This window comes from Dendrobium catenatum, unplaced genomic scaffold (genome assembly GCF_001605985.2).
Source record: "Dendrobium catenatum unplaced genomic scaffold, ASM160598v2 fragScaff_scaffold_1022, whole genome shotgun sequence".
Lineage (NCBI taxonomy): Eukaryota > Viridiplantae > Streptophyta > Magnoliopsida > Asparagales > Orchidaceae > Dendrobium > Dendrobium catenatum.
Genome location: NW_021319484.1, coordinates 2,339,441 through 2,367,395, shown reverse-complemented (window position 1 = coordinate 2,367,395; position 27,955 = coordinate 2,339,441). Strand labels below are relative to the sequence as shown.

The window sequence follows — 27,955 nt, the reverse complement described above, 5'->3', positions numbered from 1 at the left end:
GGAGAGACTACTAATCACAAAATTTTGGCAGTATCTTTCAAGAAAAATTGTCAGTTAAATCACTTGACACACTCAATTTACACATTCTGCTTCAAGTCGTCACAGTAATCAAACAACAGAACCTGCTTACACATGCTTTTTCACATGTGCAGACATTTTTGATATGAAGTAATAGCAGCATTTTGATAAAAAAGAATTTTAATTCCCTGTAGGAAACGGATCTATGACTTCCTGTCATTATTGCAGTATACTGTCAATGGTTGCAGAAAAGCAGCAATTATTAGGCGCTTCATCTTGGGGTACTGCAACAAACCTTGTCTTTTTTGGATTAGTTATTCTGTGTGGATGCCGAACTTTATTTGAAGACAAACTAGAGTGCGTCATATCACCCCATTGTTATGTACCGCAGCTCAGTACTGCTCGTTACCGCTAACATGACACATCCTGATAGGTTTCCGGATGACGTTCTACGTCCAGCCTTTGCACAGAATAATTTCTCCCTTTCTTGAGATTACCTCCAATGGTCAAAGTTCAGGCTCCTTCAATCCATCCCAACAAGCCTTCTCTAGCCATAAGTAAAAATATATGATTTTAGCATTATTCAAACATAGGGTTTAGGAAAACACACAAAATAACATGCTAAAAATAATCTTAAGTGAAAGACAGGCCAAAGCCGCATCAATAGGAGGCCTGAGAGTCCAGATTTTAGGATATTTGGATAATTGTTGTATGAGTTTAGGAATATCTACAAGCAAATCGCACATTTATAAGAAAACTTAGTGAAGAAATGAGGAGGTATAAATGATTGTTAGCAAAAAAAAGATGTATATTTTTAAATAGTAACAATAGCTAAATATTATTGAAGTTTATAAAGTCATAAAAATTTAATGTCTTGCAAAGAGAACAAAATAAAATTTACTTTTTATAAGTAATGTTATAAGCATGAAAAGGTGCATAAAAGTGCGTGCAACCATGAACCACAATGTGAAGGCGTCGAAGAAATATCTTAGAGGACAATGGACAACAATAAGGCTGCACTAGAGAATAAGAGATGGAGTAGGCATGTGCATGGGAAGTTAGCTTCCACTGGAGGAACGAGTGTGCAAAGAGAGGGAAGTGGCTACCACCGGAAAGTGTCACAACTTAATCCCATCATGACAAGTCCTATCGTGTTGAGCTGTGACAGATAAATCCCAAGATCTAATTTTGAAGTTATTTAAGATTTTTTGCCAATATTTATTGAAATAAATCACAAATTACAGAGTTAATAAAACATCCAAATATTGAAAACAAACTTATCCAACAGGTTTCTTTTATTTTATCAAAATAAATGTCTACACTATAGTACATGGTTACATACAAAAGCTACATAGCTGAAATTTAACTAGTTATGATTGTACAAAAATCAAAATAGCAAAATACATGTAATTTAAGATCTGATCATGAACCGCTAGTCTACAATCTCATTCCCCTTCCCGAATCCTAAAAACCATAAGTAAAATTATAGTGAGCTAAAATAGCTCAGCAAGCCACACAAAACAATTTAAATTTGCAAATATTATTTTATCAAAAATTTTGCTAAATATTTAAAAATAATGCAATTTAAATAAATCACTATATTAAAAGATGTAATAAATGCATAACAGTTATTTTCTGATTTTAATAAAAATACTAAACAAATAAATAAATTGAATTTCATATCACATTTTTTGGACCCAAACAGAACCTCAAAGGATACTGGCTTCTTATGACTCTTTTTTTTGTGTGCTTATAGCACCATAACATATCACATATTTTTATCTCAGACAGAATCTCAAAGGATTATGACCCTTATAGTTCCCTGCAATTCCTAACACAGATAAAATCTCAGAGAATTTCAAACCCTTATAACTCCCAGCAGATATAATTTAAGCACATATGCATATATATCATCACATTATATCAATTAAAGACTAGTTGAGCATGTATCAGAATTACATAGTGTTGTATAACGGTAAAAAAGAGAAAATCCTACTAGGCAAGAATGTACATCTTCAAAAAATACCAAATTATTAGGAATTGTGTAAAATGATGTTTTAAGACTTTTATTGTACCACACTACTATTTTTCAACATCAAATAATTTTCTATTCAATAAAAAAAAAATTCAAAATCCCAATTGTAAATTTTTTAGAAAATATTCAAAATGTACATAATTTTAATATCTATAATATATAAAAAGTTACGCGGTGAAAATTTTACTAGTGCAAAGTTATTTGCATTTTTCACTAACGAAAATAAAATTTTAATAAAAAAATTCTCTAAAAAATTACGTATTTTTGAAAATTAAGATTGGCATAATATGATTTACCACGAGATGAACAAGCTTTCCAATTGGGCTGACAGATGAAAATGATGCGAAGTCGCCTAAAATCAAGTTTTAAATTTCTCTATCCTCTCTTTCTCTTAATTTCAAATTATTTTTAAATTAATTAATGAATTTAATTACATTAAGATTTTAATTAATTAAAATAAATTAATTATTTTTAAATGGCTTGGTTAATTAAATTTTAATGTTATTTCTGAATTAATCAATCAAATGAATTATACTCTTATTTTTTAATTAATTTACTATATGTATTTTTTATTTTGGATTTAAGCAATTTATTAAATGATTTAATATCAACTTATTTTAAAATTAATTATTAAAAATAAATTTAAACATCTCAAAATTCCTCTCCAATGGCTCCAAAAGGAATTTCATGCAGCCTTCCGAGAAATTTTGGTAGCCTCCTGATATCCCCTCGCTGCAGGGGGAGGTTGGAACGACCCGCGGATAAAAGATCGACAACTAATTGTCTTAGAATTAGAAATCATCCCGTTAACAACGAAATTCGACTGCGTGAACTCTTCAATTTCAAAATTTTTATGCCCAGATCAAAGATTAACAGTGCGGGATCTTCGAATTTTAAAACCATCCGTCAAGATCAAAGATTGAAAGTGCGGGTCTTCAAATTGACAAATAACCATCTATTTACTTTATTTGTTGTTAAAATGACGAACCATATGATCAATTGAAATTGTCATGCATATGCGACACAAAGGTAAGCAATTTACATTTCAGATTTATCTACTTGGAATATCCCGGCCCAGATCTATCTGGGTAGTTCACGCAGGCAAGTTCATGTGCGAGTGAAGGCAAAGCGTTCATGTGCGAGTGAAGGCACAGCTAATGTACAGGTTTTGGTAAAAGGTAATCACGAAGGCAAGCAGAAGTGCAGGTAGTCGGATTAAATGCGAAGGGGCGGAATCGGAGGGCTTCTTGAGTGCGAACAGGGACAGCGGACTAGAGCGTGGGCTTATCCGTTCTCGTGCGGGAGGTCGGATTCGGCACAGGAGTCGGAAACCTGGATGCTTGGTCGGATTCGGCTAGGCTTCACACGTAAGGAGGCGGAGGCGGAGGCGGAGGCGTGAGATCTAGGGTTGGCACGACGGAAGATTAGCCGGCCTAGTTGTTCGTGTGGGATTCGCATGATCGATTCCAAGGCAGAGGGTGTGGGTGTGGTGACGAACAGGAAGTAGCCGTGCGAGATTTAGTCGATCGGATCGAAGGCAGAGGATGTGGGATCAATTAGAGAAGGAAAGCGCGATTGAGATCGTAAGTTCCGTCTCTTGTATTTTTATTGATTGCTTTGTAAATGGATCTGTCTCTTCCGAAGCGTTTAAACTTAAACAGAAGGCTGTTTATAGTATGAGAAATCAACAAGAATTCACCAAAACAATGGGAATGGAGAACCTGATGGTTTCGTAAAATGCAGATTGATAAGGAATTGCAGTGACAGGTTGCAGTCCATTGTTCCTACTAGCAAAGCAGTGGACGGAATAGAATGGACAGGAAGGCAGGAATCAACAAGAGCACTAATTTGGTATAATTCTTGATGAATTAAGAAGGTTAAGACACCATTGGAGTAGTTGTGGACTCAAGTTCATAAAGAAGAAAATAAAAGAAGCAGAGTTTCATTTCCCAAAAATCCAATTACAACCATATGGAGGTCTACATAAGCTTTTTTATGAAGCATTAAAAAAGCCGTCCCAAACGGAAACTCAGTCTTTGCAGCTGTTTTCTGAACTTCTTTTATTTCTTCTTCTTCGAAGATGAACTATAATATTTGCATTATTGTTTTTAGCTTGGTCTTCTAAGTTCTTGATCCATTCTTCTCCTTGTTCTTTTACTATGGTTGAATCCAAGGGAATATATTGTTACTTAACAGTATCTAAGAAGTACAAAGTAAAGAAGTAATTCAATTAAGTGAGAAGTACAACCTTGTGCAAATGTTTAACTTGGTAGAACAAAAGCACAACCTTGTACAAGTATTTAGCATGTAAAGAGATGTAAATCTCTGAGCAATAAAAAACATTCAGAATTAGAGGAAAAGGCTAAATCAGGAACAAAGAGCAGATATTAAGCTTTAGCATACCACCGGATAGGATGTGGACAAATGGCGCAGGCATATAAGCAACTATGTTGGAACACAAAACATAGGACAAAAAATGAACAACAACGACAAAAACTCATGCAGCAATAAAATCAAGCAGCAACAACAACATGAAGCCTTTATCCCACTACGTAAGGTCAACTACATGAATCTTTTTTCTCTATTGTGTCATATTAAGATTCAAATTCTCATTTAAATCTAATAAATAAAGATCATTTTTAATATTTTCTAACCAAGTTTTTTTTAGGGATACCACTACCTTTCTTAACATAAGCCAAATCTAATGCATCTGCTTCCTAACCGGGTCATCAGAAGGCCGCCGTTTTATGTGACCAAACCATTTAAGGCGACTCTCTCAAATCTTATCTTCCATTGGAGCTACTCCAAACCTTTCATGTATGTGCAACAAACAGACGAGAAGTTCATCAAAAAAAAAAAGAACATAAACATATCACAAACCAAAAAGAGTAATACCTTCAGAGAATTTAAAAGGATTGAACCATTCCCCTATTGGACCAAGTCTACCTAAGTTGGAGACAAAAGCAAACTTACATGTAGGTAACGATCCCCAAAATAAGATCAAATTGAGGCCTAATGGTGTAGAAGTGGCTGAACTAGATACATGGATAGCGGCCTCACCAATGCTGCTATTTGAATCAATCTGCCATAAATGCCCTGTTTGTAGCCTCAGATCATGTCAACATGTGCTCCTTATTGTGAAATTCATTCACGAAGATTCAAACTTCTCTGAGCTGTAGTGCCTTTGAGATACCATCAAAATACTTACAACCCCAAATTAGATAAACTAAGTTGCACTGGAAAACCAGAAAACCAAAAAACAATGCTCAGAAATTGAGGTTAAAAAGACAACAACAATGACAAGCCTTTATCCCACAGTGGGTTCGGCTACAAGATGTTTTTCTCCCTTGTCTCCTATTAAAAGTTAAATTCTCATTTAAATATAATGAAAATATCATTTTTAATACTTTTTAATTAAGTCTTTTTAGGTCTACCTCTACCTTTCTTAACATAGGCTGAATTTAATACATCTACTATACTAACAGGGTTATCAGAACAATGATGTTTTATGTGACCAAATCATCTAAGGTGACTCTTTAATCGTATCTTCCACCATCATTGTTGGGTTCCAAACCCAGGATGAGAAAAGTGAAGGTTCCGTTAGGTACTTGACAACAAACATTAAACCTATAGAACAATCATGACATGAGATAAAGAAACTAATATAGGCCTCGTTTGATTCATGCGCTCTTTTTGCATAAGCTCGTCTAGACGGAGTAAGCGGAATTTTTTCCCTTTTCAGACCGGCGGAATTATGGAATAATAGGAAGATGTATTATAGAAAAGGCATGTAGACAAACAGTACTTACCTAAATGTTTTTGCGGTTTGAATTGGAAACGGCATAATAAAGCTGAAACAAACGAGGCCATAGTATATTTATGAAACCATAATTTTAGAAATAATCATAAGAAAAATAATGAAACTATTCTTAAAAAAGGTTTATATGAAAAAAAAAAAGTATTCATGATGAGAATAAAAAAGTATTCTCTGAACAAATCTTATTTTTTAATCAGAATAAAAGGAAAAAAAAAAAGCAAAGTGCTTAAACACAACGTAGTTGAATCTAAAGGTATCATAAAGGAAACATCATCATCATCCGAGAAACTTGAAATTGAAGAGAAATGTTTGGGCATGGGAAAGATCTAGGACAGTGAGAATCCTTCAATTGCTTTAGAAATCTAAACTATGGGCCTTCACTGGGCTCTGCATACCCCTACCCTCAGCAGTTGTGAGTCTCCACCATCCAATAACAAAAGTCCTTATCCTAGCACATATCAAATAAAAAAGCTAGTAAGTGACTAGTTGACACAGCTTACTACAAAGTGCCAAAACTACGCACCACATGTTATTTACATAAAAAACAAGCACTGCTGAAATTCAACAAGAAGCTAATTTCTCATCTAACAAATTACTTGAAAGGATACTACCGACGAAGGAGAATGGTTATAAAACCTGAGTTAAAGCTTACCCAAATACTGCCACAAGAGGAGTTGAGTATATCCAAATGGACCCAGTATCATGTAGAATGTAAATACTCATCCATCTCTCCAAGTCAAGTTTCCATGATAAACCTCTGAAATAATGTAAATTCTTGATCTTGTCAATGTTATATGCCAGGAGAACCCCTTTTGTTAGTCAAGGGAGACTTGAGCATTTCTTGGAACGAGATCTAAGGTATAACGACCAAGCCTTCCAGTTCGATAAAGATTAAGTAACTTCAAAGCAACAGCATTATCTCTGTTTTCTTCTGATTCATTTAAGATTCTTAAAGGTTCGCATAATGCAGTAAACGCAGCATCAATGAATCTCTCCATTTCTTCTTCTTTTTCTAGATGCAGCTTAGATGATGAGATGCACTTGAAAAGTGTTTGGCGTACATTTTTGACAATGAAATCCTGTACACATTTGATTATGTTTTAGACATAGCGATTTTGTGAAAGCTTGCTAATTTTTTAGATTTGGGGACTATCTTTTAAGTTTCTCATTTTAAACTCTCACTTAAATTTAACATCTGAAACAGACTATAGTAAGTGGGCATTCCACAAAGTTTATTTAGGGTAGTTCTTTTCTTTCATAGTTTGCTTTTCAGGCAATAGCCATAACTCTATATGGATATAACTATAGAGTGTGCTAGTTGTAAGAAAATAATTATCTGACTTTCTCAAAAGAGAATATAGCTTGGCTTTTTTACTGCTTCTTAAAGCAGCTTTTTAGTATAAAAATTTTATTTTATTTTTACTAGAAAGCTTTTTTAAGGAATAGTAAAAAAAAAAAAACTATCATAAACGAAGCCTAAATCTTTAATAGCCACATAATTAAAAAAAATATATATATATTTTTTCCCATCACATCTCTACAACTACTTTCACATAAAGCTATAGCCAATCTATACAGATCCAAAATTTAGAATCTTTTATTCTTAAAATTGTAAATTTTCAACTTGAAAGTTAAATAAAAGTGCCTTTAAAGCTGACCTGTGTATGATCTGAATCATACCGCCTTCTTCTCTTTTGGTCAGAACCAACAAGCTTTCCGGCTTGGGTGTCTGATGACAACATCTGATCACATGCACATTTCAGGCCCTCCCAGCGTTTATATACATCTGAAGAGCTGAGGACAGCTAATAAAAACCGAGCAAGATTACATTCACCTATCAGTGAATCCTTGATGGCACCTGAAACACAGGATAGATGAATGCATCAACTGAGTTAAATTTGCTGAGTAATATTAACAAAGTGTACGAAGCTATGATGCACAGACACGGACACGGTGACATGGACACATGACACACATCAATTATTGAAAATATAAGACACGGACAAGGGTTGGACACGACATTATAGTTTTTATATTTTAAAAATGTTGTATAAAAATTAAATAAGTATAATTTTAAAAATAATTTAGAAAAAATAAGTCATTTAAATATAATTTGTGCTTAAAATGATTAATATTATGATGTCGAGAGTCGGGCGTCGATGTCGTTTATCAGTCATCAAGAGAGGAGATGAAAATACCTTCACTGCTAAAGTGAAATGAAAATGAGAATATTCGATGAATAGGGTATTAAGTGTGGGCAATTGATTTGGTGTTATAGATAGGAAATAAGAAATTTAGTTTTTATATTTTAAATAAGTAAAAAAAATTAAATACAAAAAATTATATTTTAAAAAAATTCATAAAATATTAAAGATACGCATGTCTGTATTTAATATTTTTAATCGGACACATTTTCGGCGTGTCTGATACGTGTCAGACGCATGCCGTGTCGGACATTACATGCCTCTGTCAGTAGAAGTGTCGGCGCATCATAGGTACGAAGCAACAAACCTGTCAAGGCAAGCTTGGAACCAGAGTCAGCATCAGCAATTTCAGCAGACAGAACACCTGGCGTGTCAAATACATATATGTTGGGATGGCTGGCAATCTGGAGAAAAGCGGACAACCTGATTACCGAGGAGAATAATAGCAAAGTGTCACATGGGATAGTTCTTTTGAACAGTTGCTAAGCCTATTTCTATGATCAAACTCTTAGCACACTAGCATTTACAAATTTGCATGAAACTTTTTTTTGTCAAATATTTGTTTAGGGGAATACTTTTAATGGTAACCACAGTAACATATCAGGTACACAAGAATATATGGGAACATCAACAAGAAAATCATTAGCAAGCTAGGAGGCGGGAGAGACAATGAGTTGGGAGGATTATTATGATAGGAAAAACTTGAGTATTTCAAGTAAATTCTAATAGGAATAGAGAAAAACAGCAATAGAATCACAATAAATCTGGTGGAAAAACTCTCCAAATTGTAATTGGATTGCAAAAGAGAGAACTAACAAAAACAACGAAACAAATATACAATTGATCCTCAATTTGAGAGGAGGATCATTTCTCCCAATCTCTAGATGAGTCTAGAGCCCATGCACCAAGAAGAACCCTCACAATAACATAATAATCAAAACATAACCCTAACCCTAATTCTCCCTCCCATACTTAAGGCATACAATTAAAACAATAAGACAAAAAGACCTAAAGGCCCATGCCACCCCCTCCTTTGACTCCAAATTTGAATTTGAAATCAAGTGGATCCCACCCCATCTCTCTCCCTCTCCCCCTCCCTCTTGCCGCCGTCCCTCTTGTTGTAAACATAAACTAGCCCCTTAGATGGGGCCGGCTGAACCGGTCCACTAGGGGCTGGTCTAAACATATTAGTCATTAAATCGTTGCTAAGCCTATTTTCTTTTGTTAAACTGCATATAATTTTGACATTCCATTTATTAAAACGTGTTTATGGTTTTCTGCAAAATTTGTCCACAATAGCAGGATCATTGCGCTTTAATGTTTTAACTATTGGCCACAAAAAATACCAAGATGTTAGTACACCGACCAACGAAAAACAGTAGGAAAAAGATGAAGTAGCAACCAATATAGTGCAATATTACAATACTTCAATATTATTGAGAATAGTTTAAATAAAAGAGAAGAACCGGAATGAGTATAATACATGATTTTTTGAAATAATTCTTTGAGATCACATTTCCTGAATGGTGGAAATATAGAGAAACAGCATTAATACCTGCTGAAATGTTACTTTCACCAAATTCAATCATATCGAATCTGGCACATACTGAAATTAACTCCTTAACAGTATCAGAGTTGAATCATATTTTGCACTTACTGAAATCAACTCTTTTACAGTATCAGAATAAAAAGAGAACTAATGAGTTCCAATAATGGCATCTAAAGTATTGAGATTGCTGTAAAAACTTAGCGATGCTGTAGATGGGATAAATGACAGAAGCTAAAAGCCTCGTACCTTATAACTACTAATGTCTCTAGTCTCTCCAGGCTGTGGACTCACCACTGCGTGCTTCAATTTTCCTTTCTCTTCAAAACAGAAGCCATCAAAAGAGTTACCATCTAACTAAAAGAAGAATATGGCTTAAAAATATAATATAAGTTTTTCCCAGTTATAAAGATCGAGAGATACCCCATTTATTTAAGCCTGTCATGAAATAGAGCAAGATTGACCGATACCTGCTGCATCTATCCTGCCAATGAGATGCATAGAATTGGCAATGGCTGATTTTCCCACATTTGGAATCCCGACCAATAATACTGTTGCAGTTGCAGTATCCTTTATATCATCAACTTTCAAGTCCTTAGTTCTTTTCTTTACAACATTTAACAGCTGCATTAAACAAGCACATAATTAAGACATCCCGGCATTCTTTTAATTATGGAGAACCTATTATACATTGAAGAAATCAGTTCAATTTGGTTCTATCTTTCCAAATTAGAACAAGATTCAAAATGGAAAACATGAGAGTTTAACAAGGCGTACTTCATCTTTAACAATCTGCTCATAAAACTTTAGCTGCTAGAAAATAAAAAAAATTGTTTTTACCTGCTTGATACTATCATTGTTGTGGGAATTCACTCCAAGACAGATATGATTCTGCTTCTGAAAATGCATGGTCCACTCCTATAGATTATACACCCATACAAGAATTAAGATAACGATATTTGACATGATCCACTCCTATTTGCAAAGTTTTAGACGGTTTGGTCACATAAAACGACGGCCTTCCGATGACCCGGTTAGAAAAGTAGAGGTATTAGATTTGACTTATATTAAGAAAGGTAGAGGTAGACCTAAAAAGACTTCGTTAGAAAATATTAGAAATGATCTTTCTTTATTAGATTTAAATGAGAAATTGACTTTTAACATGACACAATACAGAAAAAGGATTCATGTAGTTGAGCTCATGTAGTGAGACTAAGGCTTGATTTTGTTGTTGTTGTTGTATATTTGACATGGGCAAACTTTGCAAATGTAAGAGATGCACTTGCAAATCGCATGGTCATGATGCATGTCACTTTCTACCAACCTCAGCTAAAAGCATGGCAAGAACTATTCCAATCTTATAATGCGAACTTTAAAATTGTAGATAAACATTAAATTAGCGGATCATAATTATAACCCAAAATAATAAGTATACCTCTGTACGAGAGCAATCTGCTAGATCCATCTTGTTTAGAATAATCATATGCTTACTGGAATGTATATCATGCCTAGCTGATTCAAAAGCAGATGCAATGGGGATCTGCACATAAGTTACATATTAATTACATGTATAAACATCAAAGCAAAAATGAGAAGACCAAAAGCCAGCCAAAAATGTGTAAGTTGAAAGAACTAAACATGAAGAACTATTTTGTCAGATAGTTGCTAAACATAAAAAAGCTAGGACGCATCTTCGGGAAGACAATCAACATCACAATTACTTCAATGGAGCGAAGAGAACTTTATCTGATAGTAAAAAAAAAAAAGAGGAATGTATTGTAGTCTTCCTCAAGGTCATTAATTTCGAGTGTTAGCTGCCAATTTTGACCATATTCTCTCTTTTTGACTGCGAGGTGGTTTCATTTAGGTGAATTTGATGCCCCGATCGTAATAGAGCAGTCTGTTTGGCGATCGGGGGTCGTTTGACCCTTTAAGTGACGTATCGCGCCCGCCGGCCATCACTTGGATCGTCATTTCTGTCCCTTTTCGCATGTTTTCAGTGTGTGGGTTAACAATTATATTTTGAGTCGAGTGCCCTCACTTCTACAATTTTTTATATGTAAAACATTCTAGGGTCCTAAACTCACTATAAACTACCTTTGCAAGAGTTGCATTTTCCTCCTATTAGAGAATCAATGGCAATACATGCCCTGAGTTGGTGACCAAGCATCGTTGTGATGAAGCACAAAATATAGCCAAGATTATCTTGTGCCTTTGTAGCATATCTAATAGCTAATGAAATCTTAATCTGTGAAACATAAGTACATCAACTTTTTGTAGGAAGATCAATCTAAAGTTGTTCCCTGATTGAGATCATCAACTTTGATTTATCAATGCATGAAAGGAAAAGGACAAATACAACCCTTCCACCCATTATGATATCCTAATCGACTACACTAATATCTTCTCAAGCATCATTACTACTATAGTGAACAATTATTTCCATGTTAGCATCCAAAACCACAATTTTTATTGTGCTACAAATAAATTTTAAAAATATATTGTGCCAATAGAGTAAACCTCATGTTTTGAAAGTTCTCAATAACCAGTGGACAAATTATCACTGATTAAAACCAAAACATCATAAACATCCTCCATTTTAGCAATTAACTTTCTTTAACACTCTTGTGATAGCATTCATCAAACTTTCATTCTTTTGAAAGCACCAAATAAAGGACCATGACCTGAAACTGTAGCATTCAACTATCGTCCAACATTACAAAAAAGGTTTCATAGGCGCCCAACTTAAGCTTCGTTTGTGAAAGCTTTCTTATTGTTTTCTAAAACAATTTTTTAGTTAAAAAATTTTTAGAACTAACCATTTTTGTATTAGAAAGCTACTTTAAAAAGCAATAAGAAATCTGTCCCAAACGAAACCTTAATCAAACAGATTTCTATGCAACTTCCTAACCAAGATATGGCATTAAAAGGTTATTCTAGGTAATTCAAAAAGTATTTTTTCTGCCCCTAGAGATTGAAAATAACCATTATTTGAATTGCAAGATGAATATAACATATGTTAAGCTGTTGAGCGTTTAGTTTACTATAAAATTTCATATTTACATCACACCAAGCCATATTTCTAAATGCAACCCAATCAACAAAATTACTTTCTAGAGAAGCATCTACAACACTAATGGCCAAGCCGCCCGTCAGTGAAAGCACAATTGAAATTGTTTAAACCTTAGCAATAGATCTTTATAGCCTCTTGTGCGATCAGAGAAAAAAAAATAAAAGAGCCCAAAGACAACAAACCGCAATCAAATGCTAGTATATTGACCACTAAATACTTCTGAAAGCAAATGAAAAATAATTCTTCATCGTTTTCAAAATAAATCATCTATTTCAAATGAAGAAGAACAAATGGTTTCAGACGTTCAGGAATTTCATCAAATGCCTTGTAAGCAATGATTAAGGCTTCTAGCAGCAATGAACAAACAACTCAAAACAATCATTCAACAACGGAGTCAGGAAAAAAATGATGCAGATAGCCAGATAAATCTACGAGGGGAGAGATCATACCCTCGCATCTCGCACCTCTACAACGAGATCAACCATAGAGATCCTCTCCCGGATCGCACGATCAGCAGCAGCCATATGCGGCCCGTACCAGCCCCCGAATCCTTGCTTTTGCCCAATCTCCTTCACTACTGAGCCCAGGCGCTTCGAGAAGGAACTGATCACTGTCATTGGTGGGAATATAGGAGATTAAAATAAGAGCTTGAAGCTCTTCCGGAGATTTTGGAAAGCTGGAACGCCAAAGTGGAGGGGCAAATTTTTAAACTAAGGCTAAGGCTTTTTTTTTTTTTTTTTTTTTATTGGTGGGAATATAGGAGATTAAAATAAGAGCTTGAAGCTCTTCCGGAGATTTTGGAAAGCTGGAACGCCAAAGTGGAGGGGCAAATTTTTAAACTAAGGCTAAGGCTTTTTTTTTTTTTTTTTTTTTAATTTTTCTATTAAATATGATAAATATTTATTTTTTCAAAAGTGCAGACAAAGCTGCTATCAGATCCTAAGTAACCTTGTGGGATCTTAATTACATATCAAATACTTGAAATTTATGCATACTAATTGTGTTGTAGGCAAGCTACTATGATTTTTTTTATTTGAAACAACAACAGCAAACTGAACATTATTCATGATGGGCCACCCCTGTATGACAAATTGAAGATCAGATTTACTTCTATAGCACATACCTTCAAACAAGTAGATTGTAATAAAAAAACTCATCGTTTTACACTTACTAAATAACATAAAAATATAAATTTAATTTAAGTCGCTCATTGCACGAACAACTTATATTGATTATTATTTTTTAAAAAAACTAAACTTTATATTAATTTATAGCTATTAAACTGACTTAATAATGGTGTTTTTGTATTTGTATTTATGCTTCTATAATGAAGAGAAGATTTTATATATTTTTAATAATAGTGCATTACCAATTTATTGTCAAATCAGCTTAACATACTAGCATATTGACATTCGTGCGGAGTTGTAGAGTGAGAGTGATGGGTTATCGTGCTTAGGGAAAGCAAGATTGGATACTGAGGTTGTTGTTAGGCTTTTTTGTGGATACCTTTAGTGGATGTTGTTGAGAGGGAAATTTGAGGTGATTTGCATAGTTGAACTTCAACTATTTAAGGGGGGTTGTTATAGCATTGGAGGTGGACGTTGAGTGTAGTTTCTCTAGTAGCTAGTTTATTTTTTTGAAGTAGCTATCAGCTTTACCTTACCTTATATTCTACACAATGTATTGGCTGGATAATGAGAAGCCTCGTGGTTTAGCAGATGAATGCATGAGTGTATGTCAAGGTGTTCTGACAAATTGCTTAAGCAACAAGTTAGGGCTAATAAGATATTCAGATGTTACATGCATGTATGTACGGAAGAGATGGATCATATACTCTGATATTTGCATATGAAGGTAGACAACAAAAGAATTTAATGTGTACATTCTAAAAATGAATATTATATCAATAACCTGTGAGAGGACATTTTATTTTCTAACCATAAGTATCTACATATGTTACTAAGTTCCTCTTTAGATTCATGAAGCTGTGTGTAAAAGGTACAATCCAAATATAGGATCGTGACAAACCTAATGTTCTCTATCAGGAATTACGTGAAATTGATCTGAGTATGTTTGTCTGAAGTTCCCCAAAGTATACTACTCTATGGCATACAGAAGATGAATTTACCTAAGTGTGGCAACACAACCAATCACATGTGAACAAGACATATGATAAATATTTATTTTTTCAAAAGTGCAGACAAAGCTGCTATCAGATCCTAAGTCAACCTTGTGGGATCTTAATTACATATCAAATACTTGAAATTTATGCATACTAATTGTGTTGTAGTCAAGCTACTATGATTTTTTTTATTTGAAACAACAACAGCAAACTGAACATTATTCATGATGGGCCACCCCTGTATGACAAATTGAAGATCAGATTTACTTCTATAGCACATACCTTCAAACAAGTAGATTGTAATAAAAAAACTCATCGTTTTACACTTACTAAATAACATAAAGAGATATTTTCCTAAAAAGTGCAACTAACAAATTCTTAATAAACATTTTAAAAATAAGAACTTACTAAATTATTAACTTAAATTAAAAAAAAAAACAGTCTAATTTTACAAATTTTAATAGATTTTTAATAAAGTTTAACTGAACTGTATAATTTTACTAAATTTATGACACATGGATATTGAAAAAACCGGCACAAATTGCAACCAATATTATACACAAATTTGAAAAACTTAATCATTATTCTACACAAATTATTTTACACAAATTATCCTACGCAAATTATTTTACACAAATTATCAACCCTCAAATCATCCACAAAATTTTATTTAACACAAATTATTAAATAAAAATTTAATTTTAACTTTTATAAAGCTTCATTTGTTATGACTTTCTTATTGCTTCTTAAAGCAGCTTTCTAATATAAATTTTTTAATTTTTTACTAAAAAGATGCTTTAAGAAATAGTAAGAAAGCTGTCTCGCACGAAGCCTAAATCAGTGAAATGTTACAAATCTTCCTCATAACTTATTCTAAACATTTTTATATACACCTAAATCATTCCACCAACAAATCATCTCACAAAAAAATTTCTTACAATTAATTCTACACAAATTTGTTTTTAACCATTTTAAATTAAGTAAATGTGACAGATCTTCCTTAAAAAAAAATTATAATGTTGATGATTTTGCCAAAACTAATTCATCTCTTAAATCCCTACTCCAACTTCTACAGATCTTGATTAATGAAAGAAAAAGCAAGCCAACATTACCGTTTAAACGAACAAAGTACACAAATACAAATAATAGAATGTTAAAATAACTTTCAAAACGTAATACATGCTAAGGCTTCGTTTGGGACGGCTTTCTTACTGCTTCTTAAAGCAAGATAAAAAATTTTAATTTTTATATTTAAAAGCTACTTAAGAAGCAATAAGAAAGCCATCCCAAACACAGCTTAAATATGTTGGTCTTACACAACACAAAAGCTCCCACCATCAAATATTTCAAGAAGTACTGTAATATATATATAATCTAATACGTGCTTACTATGTCTCTCGAGCAGCCGAAGGAGAACTCGAGTGGAGATGGGAAGCGGAGGAAAGGGAACGACATATTCCAGCAAGAATCGCTGGAGCTCCAATAAACAAGAAAAGAGAAAGGACGGAGAAAACAGAGAGAAGTGTTATTGATTTTCTTGATTACTCACCTGGTACATACAATATATATAAATAGAGCCTAATGGAAAAGCCACACAGTCGGCTACACAAGAAAGCTATACAGTATGATGTTACATTGTTTTATTTTTGTGCTCTAATATACCCCTGCAAACTGAAGGGTCTTGAGTGTCTGTCAGTTTGAGTCGGAGCTGAGGAAACCTTGGAGTGGAGAGGAATTTGATGAGGATATCGGCGACCTGATCAATTGTGCTAATGGGAAGTAGTCTGATGTGTTGTTGTTGAATGTGGTCGCGAATAAACCGGTGATCGATTTCAATGTGTTTCGTTCTAGCATGAAACACGGGATTGTTCGCCAATGATATGGTGGAAGTATTGTCACAGTACAAATCTTTCGGTTTTTCTTGTGTAATCCCAAAGTCAGTGAGAATGCGACGAAGCCAGATGATGTCCGCCGTAAGAGCAGCTAGGGCTCTGTACTTTGATTCCGTAGATGACCGAGCTACAATAGTTTGTTTTTGACAGTCCATGATATGAGTGTGTTCCCCAGGAGTGAGCAATATCCGGAGGTTGATCTTCGAGAAATAGAATATCTTGCCTAGTCGACATCTGAAAAGGATGTAAGACACATATCAAATTTTGTAATTGGTATCTCATAGTCGATCGTACCTTTGATGTAGTGCAGATGTGGCGACTTAAGGTTACCCCTGAGGTATAATAGAAGTAGAATTTTCCGGTGCAAGAGAAGATGTTCTTGGTTGCACATGTTGTTCGCTAGAGGTTCTGGCATTACCTGCATACGAATTTAATTCCTGGACCACCGATGTTGGTGTAAGAAATAAGGGAGATAACTGCTCAGAAACATGATTAGTAACTGGAGTGAAATTTGTAGACGGAAAACATGCAGTTTTCATCAAACGTAACATGGCAAGAGAAATTATTTTATTTGTGGTGAGGTTTATGCATTTGTATCCTTTATATGTGTTCGAGTATTCCAAAAATACACATAAAGGTGCTTTTGGTTTGGTTGAAGTTTGTTACGGAGAGGAGCAAGAGTGAGAGGAAAGCAGGCCCAGCCGAACGTGCATTAATGGTTGTATTCCGGATGGATGCCGTGTAGGAGTTCATACAGATGTTAGAGCAGCGTATGGCCAATATGTGTATGGAACCGAGGCAGTGTAGAAGAGGTTCCTAGTTGTTTCAAGAATATGCTGATGTTTCTGTTCTGCCACGCCGTTTTGTTCTGGCATGTATGGACACACGAGCTGATGAGCCGTGATGTTGAAGAAACTGAACAAATGAGGTGCTTAAGTATTCGCCTCCTCCATCGATACGAATGCATTTAATTTTGTGAGACGTGGATTTTCAATGTAGGATTTAAAGGTAATAAAATGAGTAAGTACTTCTGATTTGTGCCTCATAGGAAACAACCACGTAAATCTAGTGTAGTCATCTACGAATATAACATAATAGAGAAATACATTATTAGATTACGTGGGAGCTGGAGCCCACACGTCAGAATGAATTAAACACATAATTGATTGTGCTCTATTTTGTGATGGTTCAAACACAAGTTTATGGTTCTTAGTCTTATTGCAAGAATGACAGATTATAGTTTGAGTGTCTATATGCAAATCAGAATTACACAATGAAATGTGATATAAAGTTCTTAGACTGGGATGACCCAGTTTGTTATGCCAGGGACTAGTTCGGTTGCTGGAAGCTTGAAAGACGTGCTACTTGGATGAGGCAGCAGGCGTTCGAATGGGGTAAAGACCGTCACGGCAGGGTCCTTGAAAAATTACTTGATGAGTCGTCAGATCCTTAAACACAAAACCATAAGGATTAAATATGATAGCAATATTGTTATCTTTGGTGAATTGAGAGATAGATAATAAATGGTAATGAAGATATGGAGTATGAAATATGTGAGAGAGATTTAGCTTACGAGAGGGAGTCGGTAGCAATCCCTTGTAGGAGTTGGCAATGCTAACCGAACTCCCGTCGCCAATAGTAATACCATCCGATCCGGTGTAAGGAGACGAGATGGAAAGATTGTCCATAGATTTTGTCAAATGGGACGAAGCTCCCAAGTCATGATACCAATCCTTGTATGCTGAGGTTGGTTCCGCCGTGAGAGCTCTGTTTTGTTGCATGGTTTTCGGTACATATTGGGTGTTTAGTCGATGCCAACAATCGTAGGCTATGTGTCATTTCTTTATGCAAATTTGGCAGATAGTAGGAGCATTAGATGAGGAATCTCGGGTTGAACAACTGGGACCGTAGGATCTACCTCTTCCTCGGCAACCTCGGCCACGATTTGAGAACAAAGCCGTGTTGGAAATGTCTGCCGGAGTGAGTCGAGTCGCATCAGAGGCAATGTGAATTTCTTTACTAATGAGTAAGGAGTACAGTTGGTCGAGATTGAGAGGTTGTGTCATGGTGCGTATGAAAGTTTTGAAAGATTGATACGGATTGGGAAGGCCATTGAGGATATAGAGGATGATATCTTCCAAGACTATTTGAGCTCTTGCAGTAGCGATTTGGTCGATAAGGGATTTTATTTCATTTAGATATTGAAGCATAGTCATGTTTTTGAGCGAAATATGGTGACGTTCGTTTTTAAGTTGAATGACCTTGGATCGATTTGTAGATTGAAACTTGGTTTGAAGGGTTGTCCAAATGGCTGAGGTAGATTCAAGATTTAGAATGTAGAGGAGAATGGAGACAGAAATCGTGGAGCATATAGCAGCCGCTAGGTTTTGATCATTAATAATCCATTGGGAATAGCAGGGATTATGAGCAGTTATGCCATCTGTGAGGGGAGTAAGCTTGTCGGGAATGGGATGTTGGGGATCAAGAAAATATTCGAATCCATTCGCACGACAGATCTTAAGGATCTGAGAGCGCCAAAGCGAGTAATTATCTGGAGAGAGGATTTTGCAAAAGTTTCTTGAGATTGGAAAGAATGAATTTGAGAGATGACGAGATGACCGGAGTTGCCGAGGTTGTAATCTCCGGTTGTTCGTCGACTTGAGAGGTTGTAGAAGTCTCCATTTGGCCCGTGGATTTTCAATCCTTGTCTGATACCATGTAGAACGACATATTCTAGCAAGAATAGCTGGAGCTCCAAGAAATGAGAGAAGAGAAAGGATGGAGAAAACATAGAGAAGTGTTATTGATTTTCTTGATCACTCACCTGGTACATACAACATATATATATAGAGCCTAATGGAAAAGCCACACAGGCGGCTACACAAGAAAGCTATACAGTATGTTGTTACATTGTTTTATTCTTGTGCTCTAATATTTCTCTCTTCACTTAAAAGGATTATTATCTCTCTCTCACTTCACTTAATTAAATGATACTTTAAATGAATTGTCAATCATCTTATTTGATCTTTAAATTCTATATCATTATGTTGAGTTGTGAGGGCATGTTTATTAAGGCTTCGTTTGGAATTCTGTTTTATAAAGCAGTATGAAAGCTATCTCAAACGAAACCTAAGAGTATTCTCTCCAACTTCGGGTCTTTCATTGAGCATATTCACAGCCTCCTCTGCCCTAATTTATTGTTATCACCAAACTTCTCCAAAATCATATTTTCAAATTCAAAATCAAAATTAATAATATATAGTTCATGCATTTAATTCAAAATCATTTGAAAAATCCACGCATCTAAAAGTATAGCATCTTCTCATGAAATTATAGAATAAATAATTTTCTTAAAAACTAAAATTTTGGAGATAATGAGAGAAAAATTTTTAAAGGGTATTTACATATATATCATAATTTTTTTATATATTTATATATTTAACATCTAAATTTTTATATTTAATTATATAACAATTAAATATCTAAATCATATTGAAAAACTGCTAATATTAACTTATTTAAAATAAACATATTTTTTCATCTACATTATTTGATGTGTTTTAGACATTAAAATGATGTATAAGTAAATACAAATATTTAGCTGTTAGATATATAAATTAAATAAATAATTTATGATAAATGCATATACAAATCTATTCTTTTATTTGCTTATTTATGAGTCAAAGCCAAATAGAAATTGAGCTCACTCAAACTTAGGCTTCGTTTGGGCAGCTCTTTTACTGCTTTATAAAGCAGCTTTTAGTACAAATTTTTTTTGAGCTATATATTTTTATACTGAAAAATTGCTTTATAAAGCAGTAATAAATATATCTAAAATCAAGCTTTAGTCTTCCGCACTCTACTTGGTATATCTCTTTAGCAAAAAAGCAAGATAAGGGATGGCTCATCCTCATAAAAAATATTTTTTACCATCTATAAACAATCAAATACGTGTGAAAACCAGCTTAAGTGGAGGCTTCTTGCTTTAGAGAGAGGATTATTCAAAGCTAATTAGTGTTAACTTCTTAATCATTTTATAATTTCCTTCCACTAATTTCTTGATTTATAATTAACAAGCAATAAATAAAATTATGGCAAACTTTAGATTGGGGGCTAAAAATTCATTCAAAGAGATGGAGGAGAATATTAAAGTAAGATGAATGGTTAGATTTCAGGTTTTAAAGCACCCGAAGGAATCACTTCTGCATAAAGTTTTTCCTGCATTGTTTCAGTTGTCTAAGGATTCAGATTGCTTTGTTGCTTGCCAAATATGAAAGAGGACGTTGGAAATTTAAATTCAATAGTCATATGTTATGAGATAATATGAGAAATCTCCCCCTTAAAAAGACAATTTGGCCCTTCAAAAATGTATGTTTACATTAGTACTTTTCCTTAGAGAGGCAAGGAAATGAACAACTTTCTAAAAATTTCAGAGTAAGAGGGAGAAATTGTTTGAATGCTTTCATAAGCACTAGTTGATGACAAGTGACATAAGATCCAAAATCCAACTAGAGAGAAATAGGAAATTATTCTATGCGGACGCCGAATATAGAGCCCCATTCGGATTTGCTGCAACAAATACGCAGTAAATACTCAGTTGTGAGTATTTGCTGAGTATTTAGTGAGTATTTAATGATTTTTAGCTGAGTATTTGATGATTTTTAATTACGTATTTGCTGATTTTTATGATCCTCTGAATTCGGAGTCCGCACAGAATAAATTCTCAGAGAGAAACTGTATCAGCACCTATCTAAAGAACATGAAATTCACTCCTCTTTAGTTGTTTCTATCAACTTATAAACATTTCTTAGTGGCAGCTTAGTTTCACTTCACAGATATTGGTTGATTGGAGTCTGAACAACTAGTGGGGAAGAAAAGGTGGGCTTTGGCTTGATCCCTTCAAAAGGAGGATAACAAAGAAGTTTTTTCAGCCTTTTCAGATTCCTGGGCGGTGGTGCTTTAATTTTTTTGTATTTTTTTAGTAGAAATTGCAAGATGAGGCAGATACGCTTTCATAGCTTTCATGAAACTTTTTAAGTAAACTTTCAAATTTCTTCTCGCTTTACTATTTTGCAAGGTACTTCTGATATTAAGTAGAACTATGTTTCCATATTCAGGACTCATTTTGTTTTGTTTTTATTTGATTTTTGTAGGAAAGTTCCTGTAAAGCAGCCGAGTGCGGTTTGGATAGAAAGTTCTGTATAGTTTTGTTTCCAAAATTTTGTTTTATGGACAATAGAAAAGTTGATTCTCAAACAATTATAGGGTAGATTATGAAGGAAAAGAAACCGCTTTACTTTGGCTTCGTTTGGGATGATTTTTCTTCTGATATTAAGTAGAACTATGTTTCCTTATTCAGGACTCATTTTATTTTGTTTTTGTTTGATTTTTGTAGGATAAGTTCCTGTAAAGCAGCCGAGTGCGGTTTGGATAGAAAGTTCTGTATAGTTTTGTTTCCAAAATTTTGTTTTATGGACAATAGAAAAGTTGATTCTCAAACAATTATAGGGTAGATTATGAAGGAAAAGAAACCACTTTACTTTGGCTTCGTTTGGGATGATTTTTATACTGTTTCTTAAAGCAATTTTCTAGTAGAAAAATTTTAATTTATGTACTAAAAAGCTGCATTAAGAAGCAGTAAAAAAGCCGCCCCAAACGAAGCTTTTATGACGACCAAATACGACATTAAATGAAGCCATTGGGTTTATTTGATTGACTTATTTTTGTATTGAGTTTTTGGCCATAATTTCTTAAATCAATTTTGGCTTTTGCTTGGGACAATTTTTTTATTGCTTTGTTTTTCAAATTGCAACCGTATTTTTTTATTTGGCTATTATTTTTTGCTGTTTTTAAGAAGTTTTTGTGCTATGAAGCTGCTTTTTATAGCAACTTTCAAAAAAAATATTTCCCCCTAACAGATGTACGACCACCTTAACAAAAAGCTAAAATCATCTCAAATAGATCCTTTATATGGCAAAAAATTTATCCTACTTAAGGAGAATAACTTCTTAATTCCTACGAAATTTAAAAAAAAAATCATATATTTTTTGTTAGCAAATGAGGCTTGGTATTTAGATCAAATCAAATAGTTAAAATTTTTGAAAATATGATAATGTATGAATATCAGATGGTTGACCATTATGAACTTCAGTTTTTTTTTGCCCCTGAAAAGTCAGTTTCATCGACCATATATTTGACCAAAGTTTAATCATTTTTTATTTCATTCTAACCAGTAAAGGGTATGAGGACCCATGATTTGGCTGGGACCAAATGGTTCAAGCAGTTTATGGTTCTTAGAGTCTCGTCACCTTCTATCCTAGCTAAGAAAAGTTATCTACAGCCGAACTCCAAATGACTGTAAGACGTAGCTGATTTTCTCCATTCGAACGGCAAAAAAAATCATTAATCCGTGGAGGGTGAACAGTGCGACTTCAATATTGACAAAATGGAGTTTGATTGAAGATAATCACGACATTTCTCAGTTTCACTGTATTTTGAAGTGAAAAATGGGATTTTCTGTTGGAGATGAGATGCCCTTAGAGAGCAGGTGATTTTCAAATATATCTGCATGACTGAGTGAGCTTTCTTATTGCAGGATACTACTGATACTTCTATTTGAGAGAGATTGATGATGAAATGGAGTGATTTCATGTAACGAGGAGATTATTATGACCATTGAAATTTTGTTTTAGTTCCACATCATATTGTTAAAAAAAAATTTATTTAGAAAAAAAATGGTTGACTTTTACCTATAAACTCTAATTTCCAGCTTAAAAATGAATTTAATCTTTTATATTTGCCAACTGAATTTAATCACATTCTCTTAACATATTATTCCATCCAGAAAAAATTTCTGTCAGCTACACTGTCACCACAAAAGCAAAAACAAACGCGTTAGGAATTGTTTAATTGGGTTTCTTTTTATAAATAATGATTAACTTTATTCTAAAGTAGCTTTTTTGAAGAGAAATTTCTTGAAAAGCATCTTATCTTCTGTGGTGCTGTAGGAAAAGTGCTGTAGGAAAAGTACTGTGAAACACCTATGAAATTTTCAGAAAGGATGGTTCAAAGTTCCTTTGTTACATCAGATACAGATAAATAAGCCTACAAAACTCATATAAATTAGAAAAAACTAACACTCAAATAGCAGAAAATTTAAACCTTCTTCATATAATTCAAGCTACATCCTCTTAAGAAGACACAGATCATCAGACACCACTTGCAAAGTCTGATCATGGCTTCTCCAAGAACAAGCTTAGAAGGGGCTGCCTGAGAAAGCTTTATTTATCATCTTATGTAAGTTCTATTAGTTCCTGAGTGCAATCAGTAAAAAGAGCCGCCTCAGAAACTCACCATTTACTCATCCAACCATAAACTTCTGCAGCACAATTCAAAATTTCTCCACCATATTTTAAGGTATATAATCCTTCAAATCACGAACATTGAGCCATCTTCTTGTGACCATAAGTTCTGTTCATCGCCGCTTGCTTGACGACATAACGGTTCAATTATTCCTGCAATCCAGTTATTCAATTAAAATTAGTGATTTCCAAATGAAGTCTTATTAATTAATTACAGTTCTTCTTTTTGTGAAATGCAAATCCATATTCTTAAGAGTTCTTCAAAGTTTTAACTACCATTGCTTCTTGTAAGAAAGGAATTATCTGCAACCCAGTCAAGGCTCTGCAATGGCAAGCTTTCTTCGTTGTAGTAAATGCTCATGGAGTGCAGTGGGCTTGGGCAGATCGAAGATAAACAGTTTCTGTCGATCTGTTCAACTGAAAAGGCTTCATCTGTGAGGCTTGAGAAGGATGAAACTGGAGAAATGCCATTAGTTAGGCATGATTCTGTGGAAAAAGGAAACTGAACTGGGAAAAATTGCTCAGATATGTCCTCTTCTATAGTAAAGCCCTGAAATCCATATAAATACAGCAAAAACTTGTCAATTACAGTGCATCTTGATGCAAGCTCTAGATATTTTGATATATATGGCTATTATTAGATGAATTATCTTATATGAAAGTTGTTGAATCTGAATTTCTTTCTGTGCGACTCCTTGAAAGAGAGGAGAAAGAAGCCTAGTTTATCCTCAGACCCCTTATTTATAGGAAAAATTATTCTATGTGAAAGCAGAACTCGTTCGGATGCCTAAGCCCGCAGCTCAATACGGCGGTACCGCGGCTCGGTATGGTTGACGTGTCTTATTCTGATTGGTATCCGGATGTACAGCTACGTTCAACATCCGCACAGAATAATCTCTCTATTTATAGGCGAAGATTGAAGCAAGATATTACAGAAAAGTTACGTTAAAGATAAATCCATAAATTATAGAATACGACCTCGTGAAAACTTGTCATAAACTAATTGACCCCTAAGACTAACCTCTTTTAGTTGGTTCAATAATCTAGGACTCGGTCAAAATAGTATTAGAAGTACACAAGCGGAACAATATTCGACAAAAAAATCAGTGTCAATCAAATTGACTATGGTAGAAGCAATATTATATTAAAATGGTTAAAATGCAAATGCTCATTTCTTTTTTGGCGTGTTCACCAAAATTTCATGAATCTTACCGTAGAGACATCTGAAAGAACAAGCGGCGATTGGTCAGAAGCGTCCACCATAGCTGAGGCTAGCTCAAACTGTGTTTCTTTGAAAAAATTTGAATGAAATGGACCGTTGCTCACATCTAAGAGGCTTACCACTTGGGAGGAACTTCCTTCCAAGCTACTACTAGGGACCTTACTATTGTATTTCCTCTTACTGGTTTCTCTTGCCACAGAGGGTGGAACCCTCTTAAATTTAGCCTCTCCTTGATGCAAATGCTCATTTCTTTTCACTACACGGCACAGTGCATAACCTCCCTGCAGAAAAATAAGGAAAAGTTTTGAACTTAAACTTTTGAAATATAGCAATCTTGTTAATTAGTACAGAAATTGAAATTGTACCAAGAAAGAAATATTTCCTTGAGGAAGATGTTCACAAAGACGATACTCATGCATTACCCAGTCAGTTCTTTCTCCTCCTGGAGCTCTTCCTCGGTAAAAAACCAGAGTTTTCCTCATTCCTTTAATGGAATTCTCGCAGGTGATTGTTCTATCTTTTCCAGTAGCTTTCCAATAACCTGAATTAGTTGCTCTATTGGTTCGAGATCCATTTGGATATTTTCGATCGCGTGGGCAGAAGAAGAACCATTCCATGTCTCTTTTTGGCAGGAATGATTTTTCTGCAAACATTATCAGAAAAGACTGAATGAAGAGCAAGAACACAAAGCATCATAAAGCTCATTGATATAGATGGAAAAAGTTCCCTCATTTTCTCTTTATTTTCTTCACATTAATCGATCTTTTTTTTTTCTAAGTATGATGAATTTCTCTGATGCAAATTTATGATTCTCAAACAGTAAATATATTTTTGCTTAAACAAAGAGCTGAAAAGCTATAATTTTTTACCTGGTAAATCCCATGGATCGAACTTATACAAGTCTACCACTGGAATTACTTCAAGCTCAATCTTTTGCGCATCCACTTTCCTCTTCAAGTAATATCCCACCAGTTCATCATCTGTGGGATGGAAGCGGAAACCAGGAGGCAAAGACATAGGACCCATTCTTCAAACAGATCTAAAGACAGTATAAATCTAGGGAAAATAGAGGTACAAAGGGGAGCAGAGCAGTGTTTACAGAGACAACAATTTAAATTAGCTTACAAAAGTTACAAAACAGATAATTTTTTTTAAAAAAAAATTATTTGCCGATACTATAACTGCTAAAGATTTGAAATATCCAAAAGTAGAAGCTTGTCTCAACTCGGAGCTTTTCTAGAATCAAGAAGAATTTCCAGAGGGCAACACTGTCGTGCAACAGAAGCATTATTCTCAGAACTTCAAAACCTTGAAGAGCAAAAAAAAGAACCCAAAATCTACAATCTATGGAGATTTTGAGTGCAGGAAAACAATCAAAATTACATCTTTTGGTTAAAAAGATCTCAAAATTAGTCGGAATAACCAAGATGGTGCTGAGGAGCAAAGGAGATAGAGGTAGAGCTAACAGTTGAGGGCTTTTTATAGAGGAGGGAGACGTCAGCAGTAGCCGAAAGCCGCGTTTTGCTCTGAAGCGATCCCTCAAACAGTTAAACTTTTCAAAAGGGCAAATATAGTCGGAGAATTTCACACTACTGTTCTGCCACCAAATTTTAATTTCCGTTACGTGGATCAGAAAAAAATAGAAAACCTGTGTAAGCTGAGTATTATATATATATATATAACATTGGAGAGCAACTTTTTAAAGCTATACGATATTAGTACATCAGATTATAAAAAGATCTTTCTCATTATTACGGACTGTAATGTCTTTAACTTAAAAATGATGTGTGAAAGTCATAAGAGATACTAAGATTTGTACTTATAAAATCATAAAAAGGAAAAAACCACTAAATCTGGCACAGTGGAAATGATTCTTGTAGTCGATTATAAATGGTGCCCTTCCTCAAGGGAAAGGCCTTGGCTCATTGTATCATATATAGAACATTATATAGTAAGGGTTAGAAGAATCCAATGATAAGAGAGTCATTCTCAAGAGAAAGTTGGCATGTTCATTTGGTTAGCAGGACAACGGAGGTTGGAGGGATTAATAGGCGTGCGATGAAGATCGTAGGGATCGTAGTAAGCGGGCGACGGTGGTCGAAGAGACCGTAGTCGGCGGCCAATGGAGGTCGAACGTCGAAGGGATCGTAATCAGCGGGCTACGGTGTTTGGAGGGATCATAGTTGGCGGGTTATGGAGGTCAGAGGGACCGTAGTCGACGGGCGACGATGGTCGGAGGGATCGTAGTCGGTGAACAACAGTGGCAGGGGCAGAACCAGGTTCAATTTTGAGAGGGGACAAATACAACATAAAAATAATTAAATATAAAAAAAATAATATTATATGTCTATATGTTACGAAATTTTTTTTAAAAAAAATTAAACAAGAAAAATAAAGAAAATAAAATTGTAATTAAACTGTCATGAAAAGCATGAAAGAGAATATTAGAACTAAATGTGAAGAAATATATAAATATTTTAGGGCAAATTAGAACAAAAGAGTTTTTTTAGGGGGGGCAAAACAAAATTTTAGGAGGGGCAAAAAATTTTTTTACTCTCTTATAAATTTTTTTTTTTTTACTCTTATAAAATTTTTTTTTTTGAGGGGGGGCAATTGCCCCCCCTAGGAACCAAGTGGTTCCGCCTCTGAACAGTGGTCGGAGGGG

At 34.5% G+C, this 27,955-nt stretch overlaps 2 protein-coding genes and 1 long non-coding RNA gene across 13 annotated transcripts; 1 reads left to right on the top strand and 2 right to left on the bottom strand.

The window, feature by feature from the left end:
• Window positions 1-11: 11 nt before the first annotated feature.
• Window positions 12-13,411, bottom strand: LOC110107697 (DAR GTPase 2, mitochondrial). 9 transcript variants are annotated; one of them, XR_003701833.1, is made up of 10 exons: window positions 13,143-13,411; window positions 11,056-11,160; window positions 10,461-10,538; window positions 10,091-10,244; window positions 9,870-9,940; window positions 8,382-8,478; window positions 7,529-7,728; window positions 6,523-6,949; window positions 5,027-5,289; window positions 12-560 (listed from the first exon to the last, which is right to left on the bottom strand). XR_003701833.1 is itself a non-coding variant. In XM_020838035.2 (8 exons), exons 1-8 carry the CDS (start codon window positions 13,308-13,310, stop codon window positions 6,686-6,688), a joined length of 1,137 nt encoding a protein of 378 aa, XP_020693694.1. In that variant the 5' UTR covers window positions 13,311-13,411; the 3' UTR covers window positions 5,296-6,685. The 9 variants fall into 9 exon arrangements, 1 of the variants encoding a protein (XP_020693694.1); XR_002304382.2 differs by lacking the exon at window positions 12-560 and adding an exon at window positions 637-1,482; XR_003701835.1 differs by lacking the exon at window positions 5,027-5,289 and having other exon boundaries at window positions 12-565.
• Window positions 2,656-4,251, top strand: LOC110107698. The gene is made up of 2 exons (XR_002304388.2): window positions 2,656-3,636; window positions 3,797-4,251. It is a non-coding gene; the product is annotated as an uncharacterized LOC110107698 (long non-coding RNA).
• A 10,266-nt stretch (window positions 13,412-23,677) lies between the features above and the next one.
• Window positions 23,678-26,775, bottom strand: LOC110107694 (NAC domain-containing protein 71). Of its 3 annotated transcripts, XM_028697949.1 has the most exons (6): window positions 26,757-26,775; window positions 26,160-26,270; window positions 25,656-25,933; window positions 25,281-25,571; window positions 24,345-24,618; window positions 23,678-24,221 (listed from the first exon to the last, which is right to left on the bottom strand). In XM_028697949.1, exons 3-6 carry the CDS (start codon window positions 25,905-25,907, stop codon window positions 24,136-24,138), a joined length of 903 nt encoding a protein of 300 aa, XP_028553782.1. In that variant the 5' UTR covers window positions 25,908-25,933; window positions 26,160-26,270; window positions 26,757-26,775; the 3' UTR covers window positions 23,678-24,135. The 3 variants fall into 3 exon arrangements, with proteins under 3 accessions (XP_028553782.1, XP_020693689.1, XP_020693690.1); XM_020838030.2 differs by lacking the exon at window positions 26,757-26,775 and having other exon boundaries at window positions 26,160-26,749; XM_020838031.2 differs by lacking the exon at window positions 26,757-26,775 and having other exon boundaries at window positions 25,713-25,933; window positions 26,160-26,749.
• Window positions 26,776-27,955: the final 1,180 nt, after the last annotated feature.

Excerpts from the sequence above, each read along its gene's own strand:
- LOC110107697 (XM_020838035.2), bottom strand. The coding sequence starts at position 13,310 with ATGACAGTGATCAGTTCCTTCTCGAAGCGCCTGGGCTCAGTAGTGAAG. Across the intron at positions 10,539-11,055 it reads CAGATTGCTCTCGTACAGAG|GAGTGGACCATGCATTTTCA; the intron begins GTATACTTATTA and ends TATAATCTATAG. Across the intron at positions 6,950-7,528 it reads ATGATTCAGATCATACACAG|GATTTCATTGTCAAAAATGT; the intron begins GTCAGCTTTAAA and ends AAATGTGTACAG.
- LOC110107694 (XM_020838030.2), bottom strand. The coding sequence starts at position 26,316 with ATGGGTCCTATGTCTTTGCCTCCTGGTTTCCGCTTCCATCCCACAGAT. Across the intron at positions 25,934-26,159 it reads CGATCCATGGGATTTACCAG|AAAAATCATTCCTGCCAAAA; the intron begins GTAAAAAATTAT and ends TAATGTTTGCAG. Across the intron at positions 24,222-24,344 it reads CTTTCTTACAAGAAGCAATG|GAATAATTGAACCGTTATGT; the intron begins GTAGTTAAAACT and ends ACTGGATTGCAG.